The sequence below is a fragment of the Rhinoderma darwinii genome, chromosome 4, assembly GCF_050947455.1.
Source record: "Rhinoderma darwinii isolate aRhiDar2 chromosome 4, aRhiDar2.hap1, whole genome shotgun sequence".
NCBI lineage: Eukaryota > Metazoa > Chordata > Amphibia > Anura > Rhinodermatidae > Rhinoderma > Rhinoderma darwinii.
Window position 1 is genome coordinate 152824318 of NC_134690.1, and position 26929 is coordinate 152851246.

Sequence of the window (26929 nt, forward strand, 5' to 3'; positions counted from 1 at the left end):
AAATACAACTCGTCCCGCAAAAAACAAGCCCTTATACGGCGATGTCGACGGAATAAAAAAAAAATTATGACCCTTGGAATGCGACCGTGAGAAAACAAAAAATAATCCTTGGTCATTAACGTGCAAAATGGCCCGGTCATTAAGGGGTTAAATAAAATATAGTTAGGTGTAGCTAGTACCTGCATAGGTAGAACGTTAGGGTAGCGGTAGCTTAGGTGTAGCTAGTACCTGCATAGGTAGGACGTTAAGGTAGCGGTAGTTTAGGGGTAGCTAGTACCTGCACAGGTAGGGCGTTAGGGTAGCGGACATATAGGTTAGCGTCCGTTTTATAATTTAAAAAATTACATAACATTTTAGGTAGTTTTAGCTATACAAATTGTCTAAAGGTAGTGTTAATTTCTTATACTACAGTTTCTTTTCTAAAATATAGTGCTACATTTAGTGTCAGTGGTTACTCTAGCTTTATAGTTTTAGTCTAAATTTACTGCAGTATAATTTTTATACTACAGTTTTTTTAGCACTAATATATAGCGTTATAGATTTAGCGTCAGTTAGTGACGGACATTCAGTTTTTCTTATTGAAGTTCGTTCACTAAATTTTAAATAGCGTAATTTTATAGTTTTAGTCTAAATTTACTGGCGTATACTTTTTATACTACAGTTTTCTCTAGCACTAATATATAGCGTTACAGATTTTTTAAAATCAAATACTTTTTATTGGTCATTTTCAACAAGTACAGTAACACACTAAAGTAACCTCCCACCAATGCCCCCCCCCCCCCCCACCCTCACTACTCAACCAAGCAGCCAGAAATAACAAGAAGGAAAGGACCATTACATGGACACAGGAAGTACTCACCACGCAGGGCAGATATATATACAGTTACAGTATGTATCACAAAACCATTAGCTCCACATTTGTCAGAGGGCAACTTAGCATATACCAGCATGGAGACATACCTTGCCCCAGAGATTCCTCCAAACAGCCATTTACGTTATTACCCATGAACACATTTACAGCAGGCCTCCATTATCCCCCTACACACTAGGAACCCTAAATACTAGGTTTAGGAACCCTAAATACTTAACAATAGAAATGTACCTCCCCAAGAATTTGGCATATACATAGCACATTACCCAACCTACCTAAACAACAAGGAAAGGAGCAGCAACAACCCCTCCTACCCCTTTGCCCCTCCTAGGAAAAAGACCCCAGAGGATCAAAAGGGAAAATACAACCACAGTACGTTGCACTGAAAATAAATCAAACAAACAAATGAAGGCAGTCAGACAGGCCAGAATTCACCAAATGCCGGATAAGAAAAATCACCCCAGGGACACATCTCAAGTGTCAGGAGGCACCATCTCGAAGCGAAGTTGTCCTTCATGTTGTTCCAGCCATTGCAAGGCATCTTTAGGATCCTCAGAGAAATGGGTACCGCCTGGAGCCGCCACTCGAAGTTTTGCGGGAAACAACATTGAGTAAACCACCTTAGATTTAGGCCTCGAATTACACCTGAAAAAACGCCCCTAATACGCCTACAAACATCTGCCCATTGCTTTCAATGGGCTTTACGCTGTTCTGCTCCCACGAGGTGTCATTTTACGCGTCGCTGTCAAAATACGGCGCGTAAAAAAAGACGCCCGCGAAAAAGAAGTGCATGTCACTAATTGAGCCGTTTTTGGAGCCATTTTTCATTGACTCCATTGAGAAACAGCTCCAAAAACGGCCGTAAAATACGCCGCGAAAAACGCGAGTTGATACAAAAACGTCTGAAAATCAGGAGCTGTTTTCGCCTGAAAACAGCTCTGTATTTTCAGACGTTTTTGGTCACTGCGTGTGAACATACCCTAAGCATGTCGTCCTCCAGGGTCGAGGTTCTAGCCTCCACCCCAGTGGTCCACTCAGAAATCTTGTGAACGTCCTGTCTGAGGACAGATAATTCTTGCCTCATTCCCCCCATCTGTATTGACTGTGGGCTGATGGCAGTATTACATTTAGAGATGGCTGTAATCACATCTCACAGCGTGGGCTCACCTGCAGCCACACCAGGGCTCACATGTTTCTCAGGGGATGAGTGTTGCAGAGGCAACGGCGCCATGACTGTATCAGCAGTGTCCTCCTCAGAAGACAGCTTTGCTGCGTTCGAGCCCCCCTGTAGGTTATTCTGGGGCCAGGCAGACGATCCCACTGCCTCCATGCTGCCAGTCCTGGCATATTTCTTCAAGCGGTCTGCGACATCCGCCCCTCTCTGCGCTGAGGTCCTTGACCTCCTTTCCCGCTCAGCGCCATCTTGAAAATCGGCCGTGAGCCCGGCTTTCATGGGGGTTTTAACTCCTTTCCGCGGCATACCGGAGAAACAAAAATATATGCCCAGGCTCAGCGTGTGCCAAGGGAGACCACTCTGTGCAAGAGAGGTACCGTTGTCGCCAATAATGCAGTTCAATTGTGGATAATTGTACGGAGTGGAGGCAGGAGATCAGAAGCGTGCGCCCTACTCCATGCACAGTGAGGCCACGCCACTAGCGTTACAGATTTAGCGTTAGTCAGTGACGGACATTCAGTTTGTTTTACTGAAGTTCGTTCACTAAATTTTACATAGCGTAGTTTTATAGTTTTAGCCTAAATTTACTGCAGTAGTTTTTATACTACTTTTTTTTTTTTTAGCAGATTCAACGTCACTAAATTTTAGTTAGTGTCATCTAGTCAGGAAATTCTTTACAGTTTTATAGTGCCATCATTTTTTGTTACTGAAGTTTGTTCAGTAAATTTTTTATAATTCCATTTTTTTTCTAAACTTTTATTTTCTTTCTTTCTGCTCTTTTTTTTTTTTTTATTCAGCAATTTTGAAATACACGTGTAAAAGCACAACACACACAAACCCCTGTGTAAAAATAAAGTCAGTGTTACATATGTTCAAGCACTACACACCCCATAATAAAAAATCTCAAAGGGTCTATTCAGCAGAGGAGGCATACGCCATCCTGGCCTCTGACACTGATTCCGCCAGCGAGGGAGAAGAGGAATTCGCCCCATACTTTTGTCCTCCTCATCATCATCCAGTGATGAGGAACCCCCGCAAAGGCGAGCCAGAACATCAGCTGAGGCAACCCCCAGATAAGTGAACCCGTGTGGGACCCACCCCCTGAGAATTATGAGCTTCAGATTCCCGAATTCATAGGCAGCTCAGGAACTCATTTTGAGACTGAAGGATTTAGTGAATTTAATGGTGGCCCAGACCAATTTATATGCCCAGTAATTTATTGCCCAGAACCCCACGTCATCATATGCTAGACCCTTTAAGTGGACCCCTGTAGATGCAGCGTTGATGCTCAAATTTTTGGGGCCTTGTGCTGCATATGGGGCTAGTCAAGAAGCCACAGATCAGGCAATACTGGAGTACAGATGTTTTGTACAACACCCCAATTTACCGCATGGCAATGCCCCGAACTTGCTTTGAAGCTATTCTTAAATTTTTGCATTATAATAATAATGATGCACAGTGCCTGCCCCGTGATGACCCCACATTTGACCGCCTATTCAAAATCAGGCCAGTAATTAACCATTTCTGCACCAAATTTCAAGAAGCGTATACCCCCCAAAAGAACATTGTAATAGACGAGTCCCTTGTACATTTTAAGGGTAGGCTAAAATTCCGCCAATACCTGCCCAGTAAGAGGGCAAGGTATTGGATAAAAATGTACAAACTGTGCAAGAGTAGCTCAGGGTGCACCTACAAACAGTGGCGTAACTACCGCCGTAGCAGCCGTAGCGGCTGCTACGGGGCCCGCGGCATGAGGGGGCCCGTGTCGCCCGCCGGCACGGGCCCCCACCATGGCCGGAGGCTCCGCTAGCAGCCGCTATGGCTGCTACAGCGCGACGCCACTGAACACTACGGCAGAGCAGGGAGGTATCTCCCCGCTCTGCCATTAAACAAAAGACATGTATCCCCTATCCACAGGATAGGGGATACATGAGTGATCGCTGCCAGCGATAGGGAGAACGGGGGACTGAAAGTCCCCTGAAGTTCTCCATCACAAACCTCGGACTTCCGGGGTCTGTGTCGGCAGCTCCGTAGAAATGAATGGAGCGCCGGTCGCGCTTGTGCGCATGCGTGACCAGCGCTCCTTTCATTTTTATTGAGCTGCGCAGACGCCGGAAGTCAGAGGTTAGTGATGGAGAACTTCAGGGGACTTTCGGTCCCCTGTTCTCCCTATCAATGCCAGCGATCGATCACACATGTATCCCCTATCCTGTGGATAGGGGATGCATGTTATTTGTAGGACACACTATAGGTTGCATTTTTTTGGGGGGTTGGGGACGCTGTATGGCGTTCCCTACAGGGGGGGCTGTATGGCGTTCCCTACAGGGGGGGCTGTATGGCGTTCCCTACAGGGGGGGCGCTGTATGGCGTTCCCTGCAGGGGGGGCTGTATGGCGTTCCCTACAGGGGGGGCTGTATGGCGTTCCCTGCAGGGGGGCTGTATGGCGTTCCCTGCAGGGGGGGCTGTATGGCGTTCCCTGCAGGGGGGGCTGTATGGCGTTCCCTGCAGGAGGGCTGTATGGCGTTCCCTGCAGGGGGGCTGTATGGCGTTCCCTGCAGGGGGGGGCTGTATGGCGTTCCCTGCAGGGGGGGGCTGTATGGTGTTTCCTACAGGGGGGCTGTATGGTGTTTCCTACAGGGGGGGCTGTATGGCGTTCCCTACAGGGGGGGGCTGTATGGCGTTTCCTACAGTGGGGGCTGTATGGCGTTCCATACAGTGGGGGCTGTATGGCGTTAGGGCCATACAGCCCCCACTGTAGATAGCGCCATACAGTCCCCTCTGTAGATAACATCACACAGCCCCCCCTGTAGATTACGCCATACAGCCCCCCTGTAGATAACGCCATACAGCCCCCCCTGTAGATAACGCCATACAGCCCCCCCTGTAGATAACGCCATACAGTCCTCCCTGTAGATAACGCCATTCAACCCCCCCTGCAGGGAACGCCATACAGTCCCCCCTGTAGATAACGCCATACAGCCCCCCCTGTTGATAACGCCATACAGCCCCCCTGTAGATAACGCCATACTGTCTTCCCTGTAGTTAACGCCATACAGCCCCCCCTGTAGATAACGCCATACAGTCCTCCCTGTAGCTAACGCCATACAGCCCCCCTTTAGATAACGCCATACAGCCCCCCTGTAGATAACGCCATACAGTCCCCCCTGTAGATAACGCCATACAGTCCTCCCTGTAGATAACGCCATACAGACCCCCTGTAGATAACGCCATACAGCCCCCACTGTAGATAACGCCATACAGCCCCCCCTGTAGATAACGACATACAGTCCCCCCTGTAGATAACGCCATACAGTCCCCACCAAAGGATAACGCCATACAGCCCCCTCTGTAGATATCTACAAAGGGGGCTGTATGGCGTTATCTACAGGGGGGGCTGTATGGCGCTATCTACAGTGGGGGCTGTATGGCGCTATCTACAGGGGGGCTGTATGGCGTTATCTACAGGGGGGGCTGTAAAAAAGGCACTATCTATAAGGGGGTGGGGTTGTGTGACACCCAAGGGAGTCAAAAGTTTGCTATGGGGCCCAGTCTTTCCTAGTTACGCCCCTGCCTACAAGTTTTGGGTTTATGAAGGGAAGGACTCCAGGATTGAACCCCCAGAATGCCCCCCTGTCCTGGGAGTTGGTGGGAAAATAGTGTGGGATTTGGTGCACCCACTGCTGGACCAGGGTTATCAACTTTACGTGGATAACTTCTACACCAGCATCCCACTATTTGAATGCCTCTCCAACAAAAATACTGCTGCCTGCGGCACGGTGCGCAAAAACCAGGGAGGCCTCCCTAAAACACTGCTTGGCCAACGTGTCAGAAGGGGTGAGAGCAGGGCATTATGTAGCGAGAACGTGTTGTTCGTCAAGTATAAGGACAAGAGTGGTCCTTCTCTTGACCACAATACATGGGAACGGCAGAGCCCCTGTCCCTGTACGAGGTACCACAATAGTGACCCACAAGCCAGATTGCATCGTGGGCTATAACAAGTACATGGGAGGGGTTGATCTCTCAGATCAAGTGCTAAAGCCCTATGGTGCCATGAGAAAAACAAGGGTGTGGTACAAAAAGGTGGCCGTGCACATGGTATAGATGGCAATGTATAACGCTTACATGCTATCGAAATGTGCAGGCCGGAAAGGGTCATTCCTTAATTTTCAGGAGGAGATTATGGAGGTGCTTGTGTTTGAAAACTAGGCAGGGGAGGGCCCAAGCACATCTGCTGAAAGTGAGGGCGGCCGTATTGTACCAGGGCAACACTTTGCCGGCATCGTTCCCCAAACTGCAAAGAAGGGAAGATCCCAAAAAAGGTGCAGAGTGTGTAGCAAAAGGGGCATAAGAAGTGACACCACTTATCAGTGCGACACCTGCCCCGAAAAACCTGGCCTGTGCATAAAGGATTGCTTCAAGGCTTACCACACATCTATGAATTATTAAATTTATTATTCATGTACCCTTTTATTATACTCTGATTTGTTCTTCACAACATACACATGCCCCCACATTATATATTGAAATATCAGTAAATATGGCCTAATTCAAATAAATTCAGACAAAAAACCTGTGGAGTCAAAATGCTAACTATACCCTTAGATAAGTTCCTTGAGGGGTATAGTCTCCTAAGTGGGATCAGTTTTGGGGTGTTCCCACTGTTTTGGTCCCTCAGGGGCAAACCATTCCAGCTAAATTTGAGCTCCAAAAGTCAAATGGTGCTCTTCCCCTTCTGAGACCTGCCGTGTGTCCAAACAGCCGTTTATGACCACATATGGATTATTGTTTTACTCAGGAGAAACTGCTCTACAAATGTTGTGGCACTTTTTCTGCTTTAGTTCTCGTGGAAATGAAAACATATTAGCTAAACCTACATTTTATTGAAAAAAATTTAGATTTTCATTTTCACGGCCTACTTCCAATAATTTCTGAAAAAAACCTGTGGGGTCAAAATGCTAACTATACCGTTAGATAAGTTCCTTGAGGGTGTAGTTTCCTAAATGAAGTCACTTTTGGGGGTTTCCACTGTTTTGTCCCCTCAGGGGCTTTGCAAATTCAACATGGCCTCAGCAAACCATTCCAGCTAAATTTGAGCTCCAAAAGTCAAATGGCGCTCTTCCCCTTCTGAGCCCTGCCGTGTGTCCAAATAGCCGTTTATGACCACATATGGATTATTGTTTTACTCAGGAGAAACTGCTCTACAAATGTTGTGGCACTTTTTCTGCTTTAGTTCTCGTGGAAATGAAAACATATTAGCTAAACCTACATTTTATTGAAAAAAAATTAGATTTTCATTTTCACGGCCTACTTCCAATAATTTCTGAAAAAAACCTGTGGGGTTAAAATGCTAACTATACCCTTAGATAATTTCCTTGAGGGGTGTAGCTTCCTAAATGGGGTCACTTTTGGGGGGTTTCAACCGTTTTGGCACCACAAGACCTCTTCAAACCTGACATGGTGCCTAAAATATATTCTAATAAAAAGGAGGCCCCTAAATCCACTAAGCGCTCTTTTGCTTCTGAGGCCTGTGCTTTAGTCCATTACCACTCTAGGGCCACATCTCAGAATCGCTTAGATAGGTGAAAGCATTCCGAAGTTATTACCACATAAAGTGACACGTTAGTTTTGAAAAAAAATGGCCTGGTCAATAAGGCGAAAACAGGCTGTGTCCTTAAGGGGTTAAAGGGAAGCTGTCATGATGAACTTATGGGTGGAATGTGTTTCTTTATGGGAAAAAAGTTGCACGTGACCTTGCGATCCTCACAAGTGGTCTTACATGGTCAGATTTCTTGGATTGGTCACAAGGTCACCTGCAACTTTTTTTCCCATTTGTAAAATGCAATAAAATTGCGGTGTAAGTAGCAGTAATTCCAAAATTTTATTGTGACTAGCAGCGTCGCAGTGGAACCCTAGCCTAATTGTAAACAGCACACTCTACTCTAAATAATGTTTAGGTATTGTGTAAATTGCATCAAATAACTTAAATATACATTTAGTTTAAAAAACAATTTAACTTATGCATAAAAACAGAAAAGTTTCAGCTTTACCTGTAGCCATAATGACTGTCATCAGATAGTCTGAATCCTGCAGGTGAAACATCAGTAAGGTGTAAATTGTATTGCAGTACTTTGGATATGACCTATTATGGGATGCAATTTCACAGTGTGATAACATGGCATCCTGCCACACAGCATATAACCCAAAATTAGCTTTAGTATATAAAAAGTTGGCATTTTAAATGTGTTACTTCCATCAACATAAAAGGCAACATCCAGATGATATAAGTCTCTAATAGAACTATGTGTGGTTGCCTTGTCAAGCAGAAACTAAAAAAGGTGCTTTAATTGATCCATCATTTTTCTTTTTTGTGACAAAAAATATTTGTTTATATCCCCTTTAAGGCAGAGTGGTATGCATGGCAAGCATGCTTGGAAGAATGGGTACTCCATCTCGATCTAGCTACTGTGTATCCAAATATGGAGTAGAAGCCTTTTCAGACTGCCTAAGACAAGAGATGTATAAGTGGGGAGTGAAAGTCATTACCATTGAGCCTGGAAACTTTGTAGCTGCTACTGGCATATTTACCAAAGAGGGAGTGGAAAGACGAGGACAAGACATGTGGGAGCAAGCTTCAGAAACTGTACAAGCCGATTATGGGAAAGGTAATTTTTCTCAGCAGGTTGCTAGAATGAAAGCCTTTGTCTGCTCTGGTGTGAAGGACATGACTCCTGTTGTTAATGTAATAACAGATGCTCTGAGTTCTAAATACCCATACACACGATACAATCCAATGGACACCTACTGCTGGATTAAGCTTCAGGTTATGTCTCACCTACCTGCTGCCATTGCAGACCGGATTTATATTTAATATCGAAGAAAAAAGAATTCAGGTATCAATTGTGCAAATGCAAGCTGCTGTCACAAGCAGGAACCTCTATTCTTTAAAGATACAACTGGTATGACAGTTGTCTTCTTAGCTTTGACATTCAATAGTGATCCAATGGTGTAGATATAAATACTTTACCAATTGATTCAAAATATCTATGTCCGCCAGTGAGGTACCTGATGGAAAACACTAACATTTAAAACGCAATGTATCATTATACAAATAATGAAGGGATTGTCCAGTATTGGAAAAAACATGGTTGCTTTCTTGCAGAAACAGCGCAGCACCTGTCCATGGGTTGTGTGTGGTATTGTAGCTCACCTCCATTGAAGTGAATGGGGCTGATCTGTAATATCACATACAACCTGTGGACAGGTGTGGCTTACTTTTTGGAAGCAAGTAGCCATGTTTTTTTTACAATTCTGACCAACCCCTTTAGCTGTAAAACTGTAAGGGTATGTTAACACGGCTTATTTTCGGCCATTTTTCACGCCGTAAGCGGCCGAAAAACTGACGAAATATCGGAAGCAGAACTTCTTCAAACATCTGCCCATTGATTTCAATGGGAAAAACGGCGTTCTGTTCTAACGGGGCGTTTTTTCACGCGGCCGTTTTGAAAATCGGCCAGCTTAAAAAACGCCCCAGAAAAAGAAGTGCATGTCACTTCTTGAGACGTTTTTGGAGCCGTTTTTCATTGACTCTATAGAAAAACAGCTGTAAAAAAACGCTAGTTAATTAAAAAACGGCTGAAAATCAGGAGCTGTTTTCCCTTGAAAACAGCTCCGTATTTTCAGACGTTTTTTGCTAAGCGTATGAACATACCCCTAGGGTATGTTCACACGGCTTATTTTCGGCTGTATTTCATGCCGTAAACGGCCGAAAAGTCGGAGGCAGAACTCCTCCAAACATCTGCCCATTGATTTCAATGGGAAAAACGTTCTGTTCTAAAGGGGAGTTTTTTTATGCGGCCGTTTGGAAAATCGGCCGCCTTAAAAAATGCCCCTGAAAATGAAGTGCATGTCACTTCTTGAGCCGTTTTTGGAGCCGTTTTTCATTGACTCTATAGAAAAACAGCTCCAAAAACGGCCGTAAAAAACGCTAGTTAATTAAAAAACAGCTGAAAATCAGGAGCTGTTTTCCCTTGAAAACAGCTCCGTATTTTCAGACGTTTTTTGCTAAGCGTATGAACACAGCTTATTTTCAGCTGTTTTTCGGGCCGTAAACGGCCGAAAAATCGGAGGCAGAACGCCACTAAACATCTGGCCATTCATTTCAATGGGAAAAATAGCGTTCTGTTCCGCCGGGGCATTTTTTTTAAAAACGGCCGTGTAAAAAAACGCCCGCAAAAAAGAAGTGCATGTCACTTCTTGAGCCGTTTTTGGAGCTGTTTTTCATTGTCTCCATTGTAAAACAGCTCCAAAAATGGCCGTAAAAAACGCAGCGAAAGACGCGAGTTGCTAAAAAAACGTCTGAAAATCAGGAGCTGTTTTCCCTTGAAAACAGCTCCGTATTTTCAGAAGTTTTTTGGTAAGTGTGTGAACATACCCTAATTGTCTCCAGCTACAGCATCTGCCTGGTAAGGCACATATCTCTATCATTACTGAGGCTTCCTATCGAATGTAAGGGGCCAACTAATTGTGAAATGTGAAATAGTAAAAGGTGGAGGAGCCATTAATCAAAGCACAAAAAATAATGTTTGCAGGACCTCTGCATTGATACAGGTGTACTCATGTACGAACCAAGTGACACTTTCCAAGTGCCCTTACTTATTTAGCAGGTTTACTAACAGGTGGAATGATCAGGATATTGTTTTTTGCTTTTTCACGTATGTAAAATGAATAGCAGGTTGAACCTGTTGGAACTTTTTTAACAACCTCACACAAATCTCAAGCCATATAATTTATTCTACATAAAATGTCATTAGAGATTTTAACAAATTTTGGTGTCTTTCAATAAAAAACAAATATATCAAGACAATCACTGGTGTTTATTATAGCAACCAACTGGATGTCACTTCAATCTGCTTCTGTGCCTTGTTTCTTATTGCTATATATTGTTATTGAATAGCCAACCACTTGATAATGATGAAATGTAAGTTTATTATACTGTATACATTTTATTTACCAGGATTTCGAAGATCATACCTAGTTTGAGCTAATAATCTTGGCCACCAGATGTATTTCAGATGCATCTTTGTGGGTTATAAAAGCATTATTAACCCCCTCACGACTGCCATACGGCTATATACGTTCTAACTGCCGATTCCCCGCGCAGTTAGCACGTGTATAAACGTTGACAGCCTGGAATGGGTTTAATGAGTGCGATGCTGCTTCAGTGTGAGCAGCGCTGCACTCTCATTTCGGCCGGGGCTTTGAGAGCCACGGAATACACCCCCCCCCCCACTGTACATAGTGCCACCCACAACCCCATTTAGGCAGCGCAAAACCCTCTGTAAATAGCGCCACCTAAGCTCTCTCCAGCATCGGAATCCCCACCTAGGGGGAGCCCCCGTCTTCTCTCCATCCCCACTGTAGATAGTGCCACCCCCCCCTGCAGATAGCAACCCCCCTCGCTGTAGATAGCATCACACCCCCCACTGTAGATAGCGCCACCTGAACTGACTCTAGGAGCGGAATCCCCGGTATCAGATCGCACTGGCCGGAGATTCCGCTTCTAGAGAGCCCCTGATGTTACTGTCCATTTGGACAGTGACGTTAGTGGCTCTCTCTAGGAGCGGAATAACCGGCCGGCACTCTACGGAATGAATAGCGTAGTCGATTACGCTATTGATTCTGTCAAAACGACGGAACCCTTGCACAACTGAAACAAACGGAAATCATTGGCACCGGATCCGTCACCATTGAAATCAATGGTGATGGAAACGGCAACCTGTGCTTTCATGTTGTGTCAGTCGCGGTACCGTTCCGATGGAAAGCTCAGACGCTAGTGCAGATGTGAACGAAGCCTAACAAGCACAGGAATATACTATAAATGTGTCTCTTCCCGTGGAAGTCTTCTTTCTTCTGATCTTCTCAGACTCTATGGGTCTCTGGTGCAGGGAAAGACGGGGGATATTTGTGCCCCTCAACTCCAATGATCTATTACCATGGTGACTTTACTACTTTCCCTGGTTGACAAAAGAACAGGCCCTAAAGAATAATCTGTCCCCGCCCCTTTAGAACTTTGGTGGTCTGTCAGTCCTTTCTCCGTATTCTGTATACCATACATCTCTCACATGGGATATTACCCTTGTTAGCTGGAAAAAAAAAAAATGTAAATAATTTGATAAAGATCTTCAGGATCCTCTTTTCCTATTAATTCATCAAGAACGTCACCATATACTACATAAATACAATGCATTCTGAAAGTCTTCAGACCCTTTAAATTTTTTCACATTTTGTTATGTTGAGCCCTTGTGCTAAAATTTAAAAAATTAAGTTTTTCCCCATCATTCTGCACTCAGTAGCCCATAATGACAAAGTGAAAACAGAATGTTAGTAATCTTTGCTCATTTATTGAAAAGGAAAAACTAAAATATTGCATTGACATTCAGTATTCAGACCGGGTATTCAGTACTTAGTTGAAGCACCTTTGGCAGCGATAACAGCCTTCAGTCCCCTTGGGTATGAAGCGACAAGATTTGCACACCTGCATTTGGGGATTTTGTGCCATTCTTCTCTGTAGAGTCTCTCAAGCTCTGTCAGGTAGGATGGGGACCACCTGTGGTCAGCCAGTATCAGGTCTCTCCAAAAATGTTCGAATGGGGTCGAGTCAGGGCTCTGGCTGGGCCACTCAAGGACATTCACAGAGTTGTTCCTAAGCCACTCCTGTGTTGTTTTGGATGTGTTCTTAGGGTCATTGTCACAGTCTGAGATCCAGGGCACTCTGGATCAGGTTTTCATTAAGAATATCTCTATACTTTGCTCCATTCATCTTTCCCTCAACCCGGACCAGTCTCCCTGTCCCAGCTACTGAAAAACACCCCCACAGCATGATGCTGCCACCACTATGCTTCACTGTAGGGATTGTATTCGGCAGGTGATGAGCAGTGATGGTTGACCTTCTGGAAGTTTCTCCCATCTGCACACATGATCTTTGGAGCAAAGCCGGAGTGACCATTGGGTTTTTGGTCACCTCTCTTACGAAGGCCCTTCTCCCCTGATTACTTAGTTTGCTCTTCCAGCTCTAGGAAGAGTCCTGGTTGTTCCAAACATCTTCCATTTAAGAATTATGGAGGCCTCTTGGCTCCTGGGAGCTGTTAGTGCAGCATACATTTTTTTGTACCCTTCTCCAGATCTGTGACTCTACGCACTCCTGTCTCTGAGCTCTACAGGCAGTTCTTTCCTCCTCATGGCTTGGTTTTGCTCTGATATGCATTGTCAGTTATAAGACCTTATATTGACAGGGGTGTGTCTTCCCAAATCATGTATAATCAAATGAATTTACCACTGGTGGACTCCAATCAAGGTGTAGAAACATTTCAAAGATGATCTAGAGAAATGGGAGGGCCCAAGAGCTAAATTTCAAGTGTCATAGCAAAGGGTCTGAATACCTATGTCCATACGAAATGTACGTTTTTCTCTTTTAATAAATTTGCAAACATTTCTAAAATTCTGTTTTCACTTTGTTATTATGGGTTATTGAGTGCAGAATGATGGGGAAAAACTTGAACTGTTTTTTATTCTAGCACAAGGCCTCAACATAACAAAGTGAAAAAAATGAAAGGGTCTGAAGACTTTCCGAATGCACTGCACATCAGATATAGGTACATGAACACAAATTACACTATACTAGCTTAAATCCTTCTCACTATCAGAACCCTTCCAATCGATCTTTCCAGTTTTCAGATGTAAGCATGGTTCTGACCTATGTTGATTCACATTTTTCTGTGTTCTGTTGGACCCTAAAGGCAGTCTACCTCAAATTCATTTGTGCTATGACTGCACCAGCACTCTCTTGGTTTTGAAACACTTAAATACAGACCCACTCCATGTTTGCCGCAGAAATACTTTTGAGAGATCCACATTGTGAAAGAAATTAACTAACTCCACCATTTTAACCGATGTTCTATCTTCCATTTTGACCTCAATATAAAATTGATGGTTAGTGTATTAATATGTTTTTGCTGTATAAGAGAATCTTTGCTGGATAACAAAAAAGTTTACTTGACAAGAATACGAGTCTCTTATTCCAAATAAGGAAAAAGCAGAGGACTCAAGACCACACATTCTACACCCCTCTATACAGAAGACAAAAGACAAGAAGAGATGACTACATAAAATTAAACCTAGATAATTAATTTCTAGAAAATATTGCAATGGCAAGAAAATATTCTGAATGTAATGTTTTTTGTTTTGAGCAAACTCAAGAGAAAATATGACAGCTGATACGTAAATGTCCATCCTAAAAATAATAATAAAGTGCCTCCTATTGCATGGAGGAGAGCATTTGCCATTACATCCAAAGTGACACCCTTATGTCACTTCTCTGTAAATCCTTTTCTTAAGAAAATAAATATAAATTAATCTGGAGCAATTGTTTGACATTAAATTATCCACAACAATTCTGGTGCCGAAGCCTGGGAACCGAAAGCGGCTGAAAAGAAACCAGAACGGGAACCAAGGACAGGAGACCGAACTGGCGCCATCAAACAGGTGAGAAACTTTTTTTCTCATTCTCTCTCTCTTCCTTTGGTCCCTAGTCCCTCTGTTCTCTGTCGTGAGTACAGTCCAGAAGAACCTCAAACCGTTGTTAAATGTACTAACCTCTTTTTGAGATGTATGTGTGAGTAAATGAGGATGTTAGTGCATGCCACATCAGAGTGAAAGAGGCCTTTATGGCGGAGTGATTGAAACTGCCTCAAGATGCACCTCTACGGAGAAAGCATGGTGGGGCAGTGCAGTGATAAGTAAGAGGACCCTTCCGTACCATTGGTATTCCAAAGAAAGGTGTATATCAAGAATGGCAGAGCCAAATGAGAAAGCAGTTTGGAGTAGAGTCTTTTAGGAGGCAACAAAGAGCCCAAGTTGTCTTTATAGTAGGGATCATAACAGAATAGATACTTTAACCCCTTAGTGACCAAGCTTGTTTGGACCTTAATGACCAAGCCAAATTTGTCAAATCTGGTATGTGTGACTTTATCAGAGAATAACTCTGTGAAAGTTTTGAATATCCAAGTAATTCTGACATTTTTTTCGTCACATGTTGTACTTTATTTTAGTGGTAAAAGTAGACTGATACGATTTGCGGAAATAACTTGAAAAATTTAAGAAATTTTGTAAAAATTATCATTTTTCCCTATTTTTAACTGCAATATGTCACATATGTACACACATACTGTACAATTTTTTTTATTAAATATATATTTCCATCTCTTTACTCTATTTTGGCAGCACTTTTGAAAAAAAATAATAATTTTTGAGCAATTTAGAGGACTTACAAGTTAAGTAATAATTTTATAAATTTTGTAGTACATTTTGTTTTCCTGCACCAAGCCAGGTTTTCATAGGCTCATAGGTGTCAGAATGGTGGAAACCCCCACAAGTGACCCCATTTTGAAAACTAGACCCCTTAAGGTATTTATTAAGGGGTGTTGTAAGTATTTTGACCCCACAGTTTTTTTGTAAGAATTCATGCAAAGCAGGCATAAAAAAATATAATTTAACTTTTTTCATAAAAGTATCACTTTGAAGACCGATTTCTTTGTAAAGCGACCATGAGAATGAAGAAACACACCCAAAAATCTATCACCCTGTTTCTCCTGTTTTCAAAAATGCCCCCATTGTGACCCTAATGCGTTGCCTGGACACACGACAGGGCCCGAAAGGGAGGGAGCACCCGGAGGCTTTCAGGACTCATATTTTGCTTGAAAATGTTTTAGGCCCCACTGTACATTTGGAGAGGTTTTGAACTACCAGAACGATAGAAACTCCCCATAAACGACCCCATTTAGAAAACTAGACCCCTTAAGGTATTTATCTAGGGGTGTAGTGAGTATTTTGACCCCACAGTTTTTTGCTAAATTTAATGCATAGCAGGTGAAAAAAAATAAAAATTCACTTTTGTAATAAAAGTATCACTTTGAAGACCGATTTCTGTGTAAAGCGACTATGAGAATGAAGAAACACACGCCAAAATCTATCACCCTGTTTCTCCTGTTTTTAAAAATGCCCCCATTGTGACCCTAATGCGTTGCCTGGACACACGACAGGGCCCGAAAGGGAGGGAGCACCCAGAGGCTTTCAGGACTCATATTTTGCTTGAAAATGTTTTAGGCCCCACTGTACATTTGGAGAGGTTTTGAACTACCAGAACGATAGAAACTCCCCATAAACGACCCCATTTAGAAAACTAGACCCCTTAAGGTATTTATCTAGGGGTGTAGTGAGTATTTTGACCCCACAGTTTTTTGCTAAATTTAATGCATAGCAGGTGAAAAAAAAATAGAAATTCACTTTTTTCATAAAAGTATCACTTTGAAGACCGATTTCTGTGTAAAGCGACCATAAGAATGAAGAAACACACCCCAAAATCTATCACCCTGTTTCTCCTGTTTTCAAAAATGCCCCCATTGTGACTCTAATGCATTGCCTGGACACACAGCAGGGCTTGAAAGGAAGGGAGCACCCAGAGGCTTTCAGAACTCATATTTTGCTTGAAAATGTTTTAGGCCCCACTGTATATTTGGAGAGGTTTTGAACTACCAGAACGATAGAAACTCCCCATAAACGACCCCATTTAGAAAACTAGACCCCTTAAGGTATTTATCTAGGGGTGTAGTGAGTATTTTGACCCCACAGTGTTTTGCTAAATTTAATGCATAGCAGGTGAAAAAAAATAAAAATTCACTTTTTTAATAAAAGTATCACTTTGAAGACCGATTTCTGTGTAAAGCGACTATAAGAATGAAGAAACACACGCCAAAATCTATCACCCTGTTTCTCCTGTTTTCAAAAATTCCCCCATTGTGACCCTAATGTGTTGCCTGGACACACAGCAGGGCCCGAAAGAAAGGGAGCACCCGGAGGCTTTCAGGACTCCTATTTTGCTTGAAAATGTTTTAGGCCCCACTGTACATTTGGAGAGGTTTTGAACTACCAGAACGATAGAAACTCCCCATAAACGACCCCATTTAGAAAACTAGACCCCTTAAGGTATTTATCTAGGGGTGTAGTGAGTATTTTGACCCCACAGTTTTTTGCTAAATTTAATGCATAGCAGGTGAAAAAAAATAAAAATTTACTTTTTTCATAAAAGTATCACTTTGAAGACCGATTTCTGTGTAAAGCGACCATAAGAATGAAGAAACACACCCCAAAATCTATCACCCTGTTTCTCCTGTTTTCAAAAATGCCCCCATTGTGACTCTAATGCATTGCCTGGACACACAGCAGGGCTTGAAAGGAAGGGAGCACCCAGAGGCTTTCAGGACTCATATTTTGCTTGAAAATGTTTTAGGCCCCACTGTATATTTGGAGAGGTTTTGAACTACCAGAACGATAGAAACTCCCCATAAACGACCCCATTTAGAAAACTAGACCCCTTAAGGTATTTATCTAGGGGTGTAGTGAGTATTTTGACCCCACAGTTTTTTGCTAAATTTAATGCATAGCAGGTGAAAAAAAATAAAAATTCCCTTTTTTAATAAAAGTATCACTTTGAAGACCGATTTCTGTGTAAAGCGATTATAAGAATGAAGAAACACACGCCAAAATCTATCACCCTGTTTCTCCTGTTTTCAAAAATGCCCCCATTGTGACCCTAATGTGTTGCCTGGACACACAGCAGGGCCCGAAAGAAAGGGAGCACCCGGTGGCTTTCAGGACTCCTATTTTGCTTGAAATTGTTTTAGGCCCCACTGTACATTTGGAGAGGTTTTGAACTACCAGAACGATAGAAACTCCCCATAAACGACCCCATTTAGAAAACTAGACCCCTTAAGGTATTTATCTAGCGGTGTAGTGAGTATTTTGACCCCACAGTTTTTTGCTAAATTTAATGCATAGCTGGTGAAATAAAATAAAAAAAACACTTTTTATATAAAAGTATCACTTTGAAGACCGATTTCTTTGTAAAGCGAACATGAAAATGAAGAAACACACCCCAAAATCTATCACCCTGTTTCTCCTGTTTTCAAAAATACTCTCATTGTTGCCATAATCTGCTTATTAGACCTGTGGCTGGGCCAAAAAGAGAGGGAGCACCCTTTGGCTTTCAGGGCACAATTGAATAAATTCTAGGCCCCATATCATGCATTTAGAGGCATTGAGCTGCCTGAACAAAAAAAAAACACGCAGAAATGACCCCATTTTAAAAACTAAACCCCTAAAGGTATTCATCTAGTGGTGTAGTGGGCATGCGGACCAAAAATTTTTTAAATGAGGAAATAATGGGTATCATTTCAGACACTATGGGTATATAATGTTTTCTTCAAGCTTTTATTACGTTTCCACATGAAATAGAGGAGACGTGGTAGAAGGTTATTTTGTTAGAAATACGCCACATTAATAAATTTGTGCGGCACAGAATAGAAGTGAAGCCGTGTATTCATAACGGATACATGTTGCTATAGACGTATTTGCCTGTACTTATGACTATGTCTTGCTGAAGAAGCAGTTGGTGCCATTATGATGTCATTGTGGACAGAATTCTGTCCTAATATAAAATCAGTCAGAGAGGAAAAAATAAACTGTACTGGAGTGACGGGCAATATCTTCAAACAAATGGAGGAAAATGTATCCAACTATGTTGCAAACTCGAGTCTGTTCACTAGATAGAAGAACACCTGCAGGGCTGTCATGACAAGGATTTTTTTTTTCAGTGACTGGTTGTACAACGTCTCTTTAGCTCCATCAATCCTTATGAGGGACGAATGTGCCAAGTGACGCGGTACACCATAACAGACCCCTGCCCGGCAAGGTAGGAACCGCTATGTGCACAAAACAACCAATCACCTACAGAATATATAAAAGGACAGTGTCCAAAACCATCTATAGGAACAGTAAAGGATCACTAATCCCCAAAATGATGTCAGTATTTCCAGAAGAACCGTAACAAAGCCCATGGTGTATTGATAAGGAACAGCTCAATTATTAGAGATCCTCCAAATAAAAAAAAAAGATCATGCCCGTATCACGGTACAGAATTAGGAATGTAACAGCTGTATGTGGCAGGACATAGTCATAAGAACAGTCAAAATAAAAAAATTGTGGATGTGGGATTTTGTACTGGACAATTAATTCCAGCACTTGATCACCCACAAATAAATAAAAAAAATCATAAGGGGTAAAATTAGTTTCACGGTCTGAAAAAAATGTGCTCTACAACCTCTCCCACAAGAAATAATCCCTACTTGGAAAGCCCACGAACTAAAAAGAAAATATAAAGAAATTGACTCCCTAAAAAGGCCCCCAACCCATTATTTTTTTTTGTGTTAAATTCTAGTAATTTGCAACCGTGTGAAAGGTTTCGAAACAGGGGTAGTTACAAAGGGCTGGTTTTGATGGACACATGGGGCAATAAAAGCGGGTATCCCTCCTCCTGCCATGCCTGCTACATACCCGACACCTTTTTTGGGGATATTTTTGGGTCTCAGTGGAGGGAATAGGGTGTAAAAAGTGGCGCTCTGAAAGCCTGCGCACATCCTCAGATTCGCAGGATTGTGCCGGTATAGTGGACTCAAAAAGGAGATGCTCAATGACCTTCTCCTGAAATTGAAGGAAAGTGAGCGTTCCTTGGGCTTTTTTGAAAATAACAAAACTGTTATAGGTAGCAACCTGGATGAGGTAGATTGCTACCTTTTTGTACCAGGCCTTATTTTTGCGCTTCACCAGGTAAGGCTGAAGCACCTGGTCGGAAAGGTCTACACCCCCCATAAATTTGTTGTAGTCTGTTACACAGACAGGTTTCTGCTTTGCAGTGGTAGCCCCCCTCTCCGTAATTGCCACAGTGGTGTCCGTGTGTACGGTGGACAGCATGTAGACATCCTTCTTGTCGGCCCACTTCACTGCAAGCAATTCCTGACTTGCAAGGGCCATGGATGTTCCCTTTCCCAAACGCCTGGACACCAACTGTTGTGGGAGTCCCACTCTGTTCTTCCGTACTGTCCCACAGGCCCCTGTATTTGCAGCATGGAGGGCTTTATAAAGGGCAACACTGGTATAAAAATTGTCTGTATAGACGTGGTACCCCTTGTGCAGAAATGGCTCCATTAGGTTCCACACAATTTTGCCAGAGGTGCCAATAGTTTCTGGGCAGCCTGGGGTATAAATTTGGCAGTCCCTGCCTTCATAGATTTTGAAACCGCAGGTGTAACCCGTTGTGCTCTCGCAAACTTTGTACAATTTCACCCCATATCTGGCTCGTTTGGAAGGGATGAATTGACGAAAGGAAAGACGCCCTTTGAAGCTCATGAGCGATTCATCTACTGACAAATTTTTGTCAGGGGTGTACAACTTTAAAAATAAATCATTTAGAAGGGTGATTAATGGCCTTAATTTATTAAGCCGATCATAAGCTGGGTCACTTCTTGGGGGGACTTGGGAATTATCAGTAAAATGCATGAATCGCATTAGGGCCTCATAGCGGTTTCTGGACATCACTGCTGCAAATACAGGGGTAGCGTGGACAGCACTACAAGTCCAGTAGGACCGGACAGAGGGTTTTTTAACCAAACCCATATTGAGGGTAATGCCTAAAATTTTTTTTATTTCTGGGACACTTGTGGGGCTCCACATTCTGGAGTACATAGATGCAGGCTTTTGTAGAACAAACTGCCTAGCATACAGATTAGTCTGCTGGACTATCAAGTCTAGGACCGTATCACATATAAATAAATTAAAAAAATTATAGGGGGTAAAATTTTGGACGTCGACACTAATTCCTGGGGTCGCTTCAAATTGGGGTACTTGGGGGGAAAATGATAGTGCAGGATCCCACATCACGGGAGGGACTGCAACACTCGGCCCTGCACTTGACACCTCTACAGCGACTGACGTATCCACCACCATAGGACTATGGGGTTCAGCGGTGGAATTAGAATCGTCACTGTCACTGTCTGGAACAAATTCTGAAGCGGTGTCTGTTTCGCTTTCAGAAGTGTCGGAACATAGCAAGGCGTAGGCTTGCTCCGCGCTGTACATACGCTGAGACATATTTATAGATGTGTATGTATATATATATATATATATATATATATATGCCCTATAAGTCCTAACCCTAAAGTAAACCTAAAATCCTAAAAACGACACCAATTTATTTATTTTTTTTATATATATATTTTTTTTATATTTTTTTTTTATATAACAGACGTAAAATTAATTCTAAACGGCCCTAAACACGAACGCTAAACTAGCCCTAACCCTAAAGTAACGCTAAACTAACGGTAAACTAGCACTAACGCTAAACTAGAACTAACGCTAAACTAGCACTAACGCTAAACTAGCGCTGACGCTAATATAGATTTGATATATTATATATATATATATGTATGTATAAGAACGATGATTTTTTATCACTTTTTTTCTTTCTTCACAGCACAGGACTTAGACTGATTTCTCTCTCCTCTCAGAACAACTACAATGGGAGGAGAGAGAAACACAGCCCATGTCCTGGCTGTGTTTTGAAAATAACTGTCAGTGATCTCTGTGATAGGTTTTATCACAGAGATCACCTGATCAGGGACCAGTCACAACGGTCCCTGATTGTTGCTGTGCCAGATGACGACACAGGTAAGTTATGCAAAGCGCACTCGGGCGCCATTTTGGGGGGGGGGGAATCGGACCGTGGGGGGGGGATCGGACCGGGGGGGGGGGATCGGACCGGGGGGGGGGATCGGACCGGGGGGGGGGATCGGACATGAAGGGGAATCGGACGGGGGGGGGGGCGCACTATTTACCCGTTCTCTCTCCTCTCTAAGGAGTTATTCCATGAGAGGAGAGAGAAATGGCGATTATCCGCCGGTTTAGCGTGAACGCCGTGAAATAGCGATTCACGGCGATCACGTGATCAGAGACCACTCGTTATGGTCTCTGGTCGTTGCCCCGAACTCTCAGCTACCTCCGGTAGCTGAGAGAACGGAGCCCCGATCTTTAATTTCGGCGCTACTTTAGGCTAATGCGATCACGTTAAAAGGCGTCGCATTAGCCTAAAGCCCATTAGTGAGGAACGTAAAAAGGCGTACTGTTGGTCACTAAGGGGTTAATAATCTCAGTTATTTTGTGTATTCATTAACTTCATTGAACTGTTTAGTATCTTTTAGTGACAAATGTATGTAACCATAATGCCCTGAAGTTAAATGCAGGTGGTTGTCAGAGGAAATTGATACTTTAAAAAGTAAAGTTTAAAGCAAAATTAGATGTCATTTAAAGAGGCTCTGTCACCAGTTTATTAAACCCTTCGGGACAAAGCCATTTTTTGAGTTTGACTTTTTCACTCCCCGCATTCCAAGAGCCATAACTTTTTTATTTTATCGTCAATAGAGTGGTGTGGGGGCTTATTTTTTTTCGGGAGGAGTTGTAGTTTATTTTGGTACCATTTATAGTTCCATATAATGTACTGGGAAACTGAAGAAAAAATTTTGCCGGCTGAAGTTGAAAAAACTGCGATTCCTCAATTGTTTTTTAAGTTTCGTTTAATTTATTTCACCGTGCAGTAAAAACTACAACTTATCTTTATTCTGTGACTCAATACAATTACGGTGATACCAAATTTATATAGTTTTTTAATATTTTACTACTTTTATTGATGATAAACTTTTTGTTAAAAAAAAAAATGTTTTGTGTCGCCACATTCTGAGAGCAATTTTTATTTTAATTTATTTTTTCACCGATTGAGCGGTGCGAGGGCATATTTTTTGCGGGACTAGCTGTAGTTTTTATTGGTACCATTTTTTGGTACGTAGAACTTTTTGATCCCATTTTATTAAAAAATGTTTGAGAACTAAGTTGACCAAAAAACTGCGAATTTGGCGTTTTCATTTTTTTTTTTACGGTGTTCACAGTGCGCATGAAATAATGCTAATAGTTCAGACATTTACAAGCCCAGCCATACCAATTTTGTAGACTTTTTTTAATTTTTTACATTACTTTAGGGGGAAAATGGGAAAAGGGGGGTTTTTGGAACTTTTAATTAAAAATGTATTTTTCACTACTAAAAAAATTTTCCCACTTTTATTTACACACTTCATTAGACCCCCTAGGGGACTTGAAAAAGGCGATCGTTAGATCGCTGGTACAACATACTGCAATATTAACGTATTGCAGTATATGGTCATTTTTACAGGCAGGGTGAAGGCAGCCCTGGGGGCCTTCATTAGGCCCCCAAGCTGCCAAAACAACCGTCGTCACCCCCGCCGATCTCACTGCAGCCGCCCCCTCTTTTCAATGCCTCAGATGCTGCGGTCATGATTGACCGCAGCATTTCAGGGGTTACATAGTTACATAGTTAGTATGGTTGAAAAAAGACACATGTCCATCAAGTTCAACCAAGGGATGCGAAAAGGGGAGGTAAAAATTTCTACACATAGGAGCTAATATTTTTTTGTTCTAGGAAATTATCTAACCCTTTTTTAAAGCCATCTACTGTCCCTGCTGTGACCAGCTCCTGCGGTAGACTATTCCATAGATTCACAGTTCTCACAGTAAAGAAGGCTTGTTGCCTCTGCAGGTTGAACCTTTTTTTCTCCAGACGGAGGGAGTGCCCCCTTGTTTTTTAAAGGGGGTCTTACATGGAACAGGATTTCACCATATTTTTTGTATGTGCCATTAATATATTTATATAAATCAATCATGTCCCCCCTTAGTCGTCTTCTTTCAAGGTTTAATTCTTTTAATCTTTCCTCATAACTTAGATTCTCCATGCCCCTTATTAGCTTCGTTTCTCTTCTTTGTATTTTTTCCAACTCCAGGGCATCCTTTCTATGAACTGGAGCCCAGAACTGAACTGCATATTCTAGATGAGGCCTCACTAATGCTTTGTAAAGTGGTAATATTACATCCCTGTCCCGCAAGTCCATTCTTCTTTTAATACACAACAATATCTTGCTGGCCTTTGAAGCAGCTGATTGACATTGCATGCTGTTATTTAGTTTATGATTTACAAGTACACCCAGATCCTTCTCAACAAGTGAATCCCCCAGTGTAGCTCCCCCTAGGACATATGATGCATGCAGGTTATTCGTACCCAGATGCATAACTTTACATTTATCTACATTAAACTTAATTTGCCAACTAGATGCCCAAACACTTTGTTTGTTTGTTTAAATCCGCTTGCAATTCACGAACATCTTCCATAGACTGAACTATATTACATTGCTTGGTGTCATCTGCAAAAATAGAAATAGTGCTATTAATCCCATCCTCTATATCATTAATAAATAAGTTGAATAATAGTGGTCCCAGCACTGAACCCTGGGGTACACCACTTATAACCGGGGACTCAGAGTAGGAATCATTGACCACAACTCTCTGGATACAGTCCTTGAGCCAATTCTGAATCCAATAACAAACTATACTATATAAACCTATAGTCCTTAATTTACCCATTTGACGTCTATGAGGGACAGTGTCAAATGCCTTTGCAAATTCCAAAACACTATATCCACAGCGGCCCCTCTGTCTAGGCTTCTGCTCACCTCTTCATAAAAACATATCAGGTTAATTTGACAACTTCTGTCCTTAGTAAAACCGTGCTGGCTGTCACTTATAACACAATTTTTTGTCACATAATCCTGTACATAGAGAGAAAAATAATTTTTGAAGCAGCACAAATCCCGAATCTGGTGCGGTGCACGCTGTCAAGCCAGGCAAACCCACTCCGGCATGATGTAAATTCCAAAAGAAATAGTAGGACAACAGCACACGTCTCCAAATCTTCAAAGTGGTTTTTATTGTCAAGACATCCACAATCGACAGGCAACGTTTCGACCCATAGTGAGTGAGGGGTCTTTGTCAAGCCTAACATTATGTCTAAAAACATCGTTTTAAATTGGTGAATACAAGTAATCACATGGTCCGTTTCAGCCAGTGAGAATCGTGAACCCGGTCTCCCAGGTGAAACATACATTAGTCTTAATGACAATCTTCAACTTGTTATATAATACTCCAAAAGTATAAAAATGCAACATACAATACATCTTCAATCCATCCTTAATATCAATACATCAATCATTATTTTTATAGTGGAAAGGGAGGGAAGTTCACCACACTCCAAGTTCCAGTTACGATCATAGAACGCTGCTGCGCAAGCTCCGCGATCAGTCGTCTCCGCGGCACAATGAAAACAAGCATTTGACCAAAAAGAATATCATAATCGAGTGTCTATAGATAAAAAAATATCCTCAATCACAACACCCATGGCGAGAATCCATCGATCCACATGGCGCAATTGTAATTATATACACATACAACTCGGGATGAAATCAATTCAGTTGTCAAGGACGCCGTCACTAAGTGACGATAAGTCACATGTGACTAGGTGTCCGAAGAATCAATGAAAAAAGGGAGAAAGGGCAGGTTATATCTGCCTCTTGTTAAGGATCTGCCAGGCACAGCTTCTGTATCCACGCCCATAGGTAATCAGTCTGCACCTGCTTCTATGTCTGTGAGACTGACTCCATCTTCCACCACTCAGGATGGCAGGCTTAGAAGTGGGAGAGCCTATCACAGCCTGGCCAGACGCAGCTAGCTCCCGCCCTCTGTCTATTTATACCTGCCTTTCCTGTTCCTCCTTTGCTTGTGATTCTTCTCTGCTGGTTTCCTGGCCCTGCTGCAGCTTCTGTACTATTTGACCGTGCTTCATATGACCCTGGCTTACTGACTACTCTTCTGCTCTGCGTTTGGTACCTTGTACACTCCTGGTTTGACTCGGCTCGTTTACTTCTCTTGTTGCTCACGGTGTTCCATCGGCAACTGCCCCGTTTCCCTTTGTTCTGTGTTTCCTTGTCTGGTTGTCTGTCGTGCACTTACTGAGTGTAGGGACCGTCGCCCAGTTGTACCCCGTCGCCTAGGGCGGGTCGTTGCAAGTAGGCAGGGACTGAGTGGTGGGTAGATTAGGGCTCACTTGTCTGTTTCCCTATTCCTGTCATTACATAATCACAAGCCTATATACCTACTCTACCCTGGTCCCTCACACCACTATGGACCCCCTTGAGACCCTGGTTCAGCAAATGCAGGGTCTCTCCCTACAGGTCCAGGCCCTGGCTCAGAGGGTCAACCAGCCTGATGCTACCATGGTAGTGCCCCTCACCTCACCTCTTGAACCCCACCTCAAGTTGCCTGACCGGTTCTCAGGGGACCGGGAGACTCTTCTCTCCTTTGGGGAGAGTTGTAGGCTCTATTTTCGTTTAAAGCCCCACTCCTCAGGTTCTGAGAGCCAGCGGGTGGGTATAATTATGTCCCAGCTCCAGGAAGGGCCCCAAGAATGGGCCTTCTCCTTGGCTCCTGACGCACCTGAACTTTCCTCCGTTGATCTTTTCTTTTCTGCTCTCGGACTCATTTATGACGAGACTGACAGGACTGCCTTTGCCGAGAGTCAGCTGGTGACCTTACGTCAGGGTAAGAGACCTGTTGAGGAGTATTGCTCTGACTTTAGGAAGTGGTGCGTAGCTTCTCGGTGGAATGGCCCTGCCTTAAGGTGCCAGTTTAGGTTGGGTCTGTCGAACGCCCTGAAAGACCTGCTAGTTAGCTATCCCTCTTCTGACTCCCTAGACCATGTTATGGCTTTAGCGGTACGACTTGACCGACGACTCAGGGAACGACAATGTGAACGTTTATGTGTTTTCTCCTCTGACTCCCCCATGATGCCTCCCGAGGTTCCATTGCTTCGTTCTTCCACGGAAGACTCGGAGGTACCCATGCAACTCGGGCCTCCGTGTCCCCCCAACAACGTAGAGAGTTCCGCAGGAAGGATGGTCTCTGCTTCTATTGTGGGGATGACAAGCATCAAGTGAACACCTGTCCTAGGCGTAAGAATAAGCAGCCGGAAAACTTCCGCGCCTAAG

The 26929-nt window shown here is 43.0% G+C and overlaps 1 protein-coding gene and 1 long non-coding RNA gene across 2 annotated transcripts in view; one reads left to right on the plus strand and one right to left on the minus strand.

Annotated features, from left to right (window-relative positions):
* The window catches only part of LOC142759502 (D-beta-hydroxybutyrate dehydrogenase, mitochondrial-like), a 39397-nt gene extending 28492 nt beyond the window's left edge, over positions 1-10905 (plus strand). Inside the window, exon 5 of the mRNA XM_075861741.1 lies at positions 8447-10905. Coding sequence (XP_075717856.1) covers positions 8447-8913 — 467 coding nt within the window. The 3' untranslated portion in view covers positions 8914-10905. The remainder of the gene's footprint in view (positions 1-8446) is intronic.
* Positions 10906-11547: 642 nt separating this feature from the next.
* LOC142759505 (uncharacterized) overlaps positions 11548-26929 on the minus strand; it is a 48037-nt gene continuing 32655 nt past the window's right edge. Inside the window, exon 4 of the long non-coding RNA XR_012883144.1 lies at positions 11548-12187. This is a non-coding gene — a long non-coding RNA (uncharacterized LOC142759505). The remainder of the gene's footprint in view (positions 12188-26929) is intronic.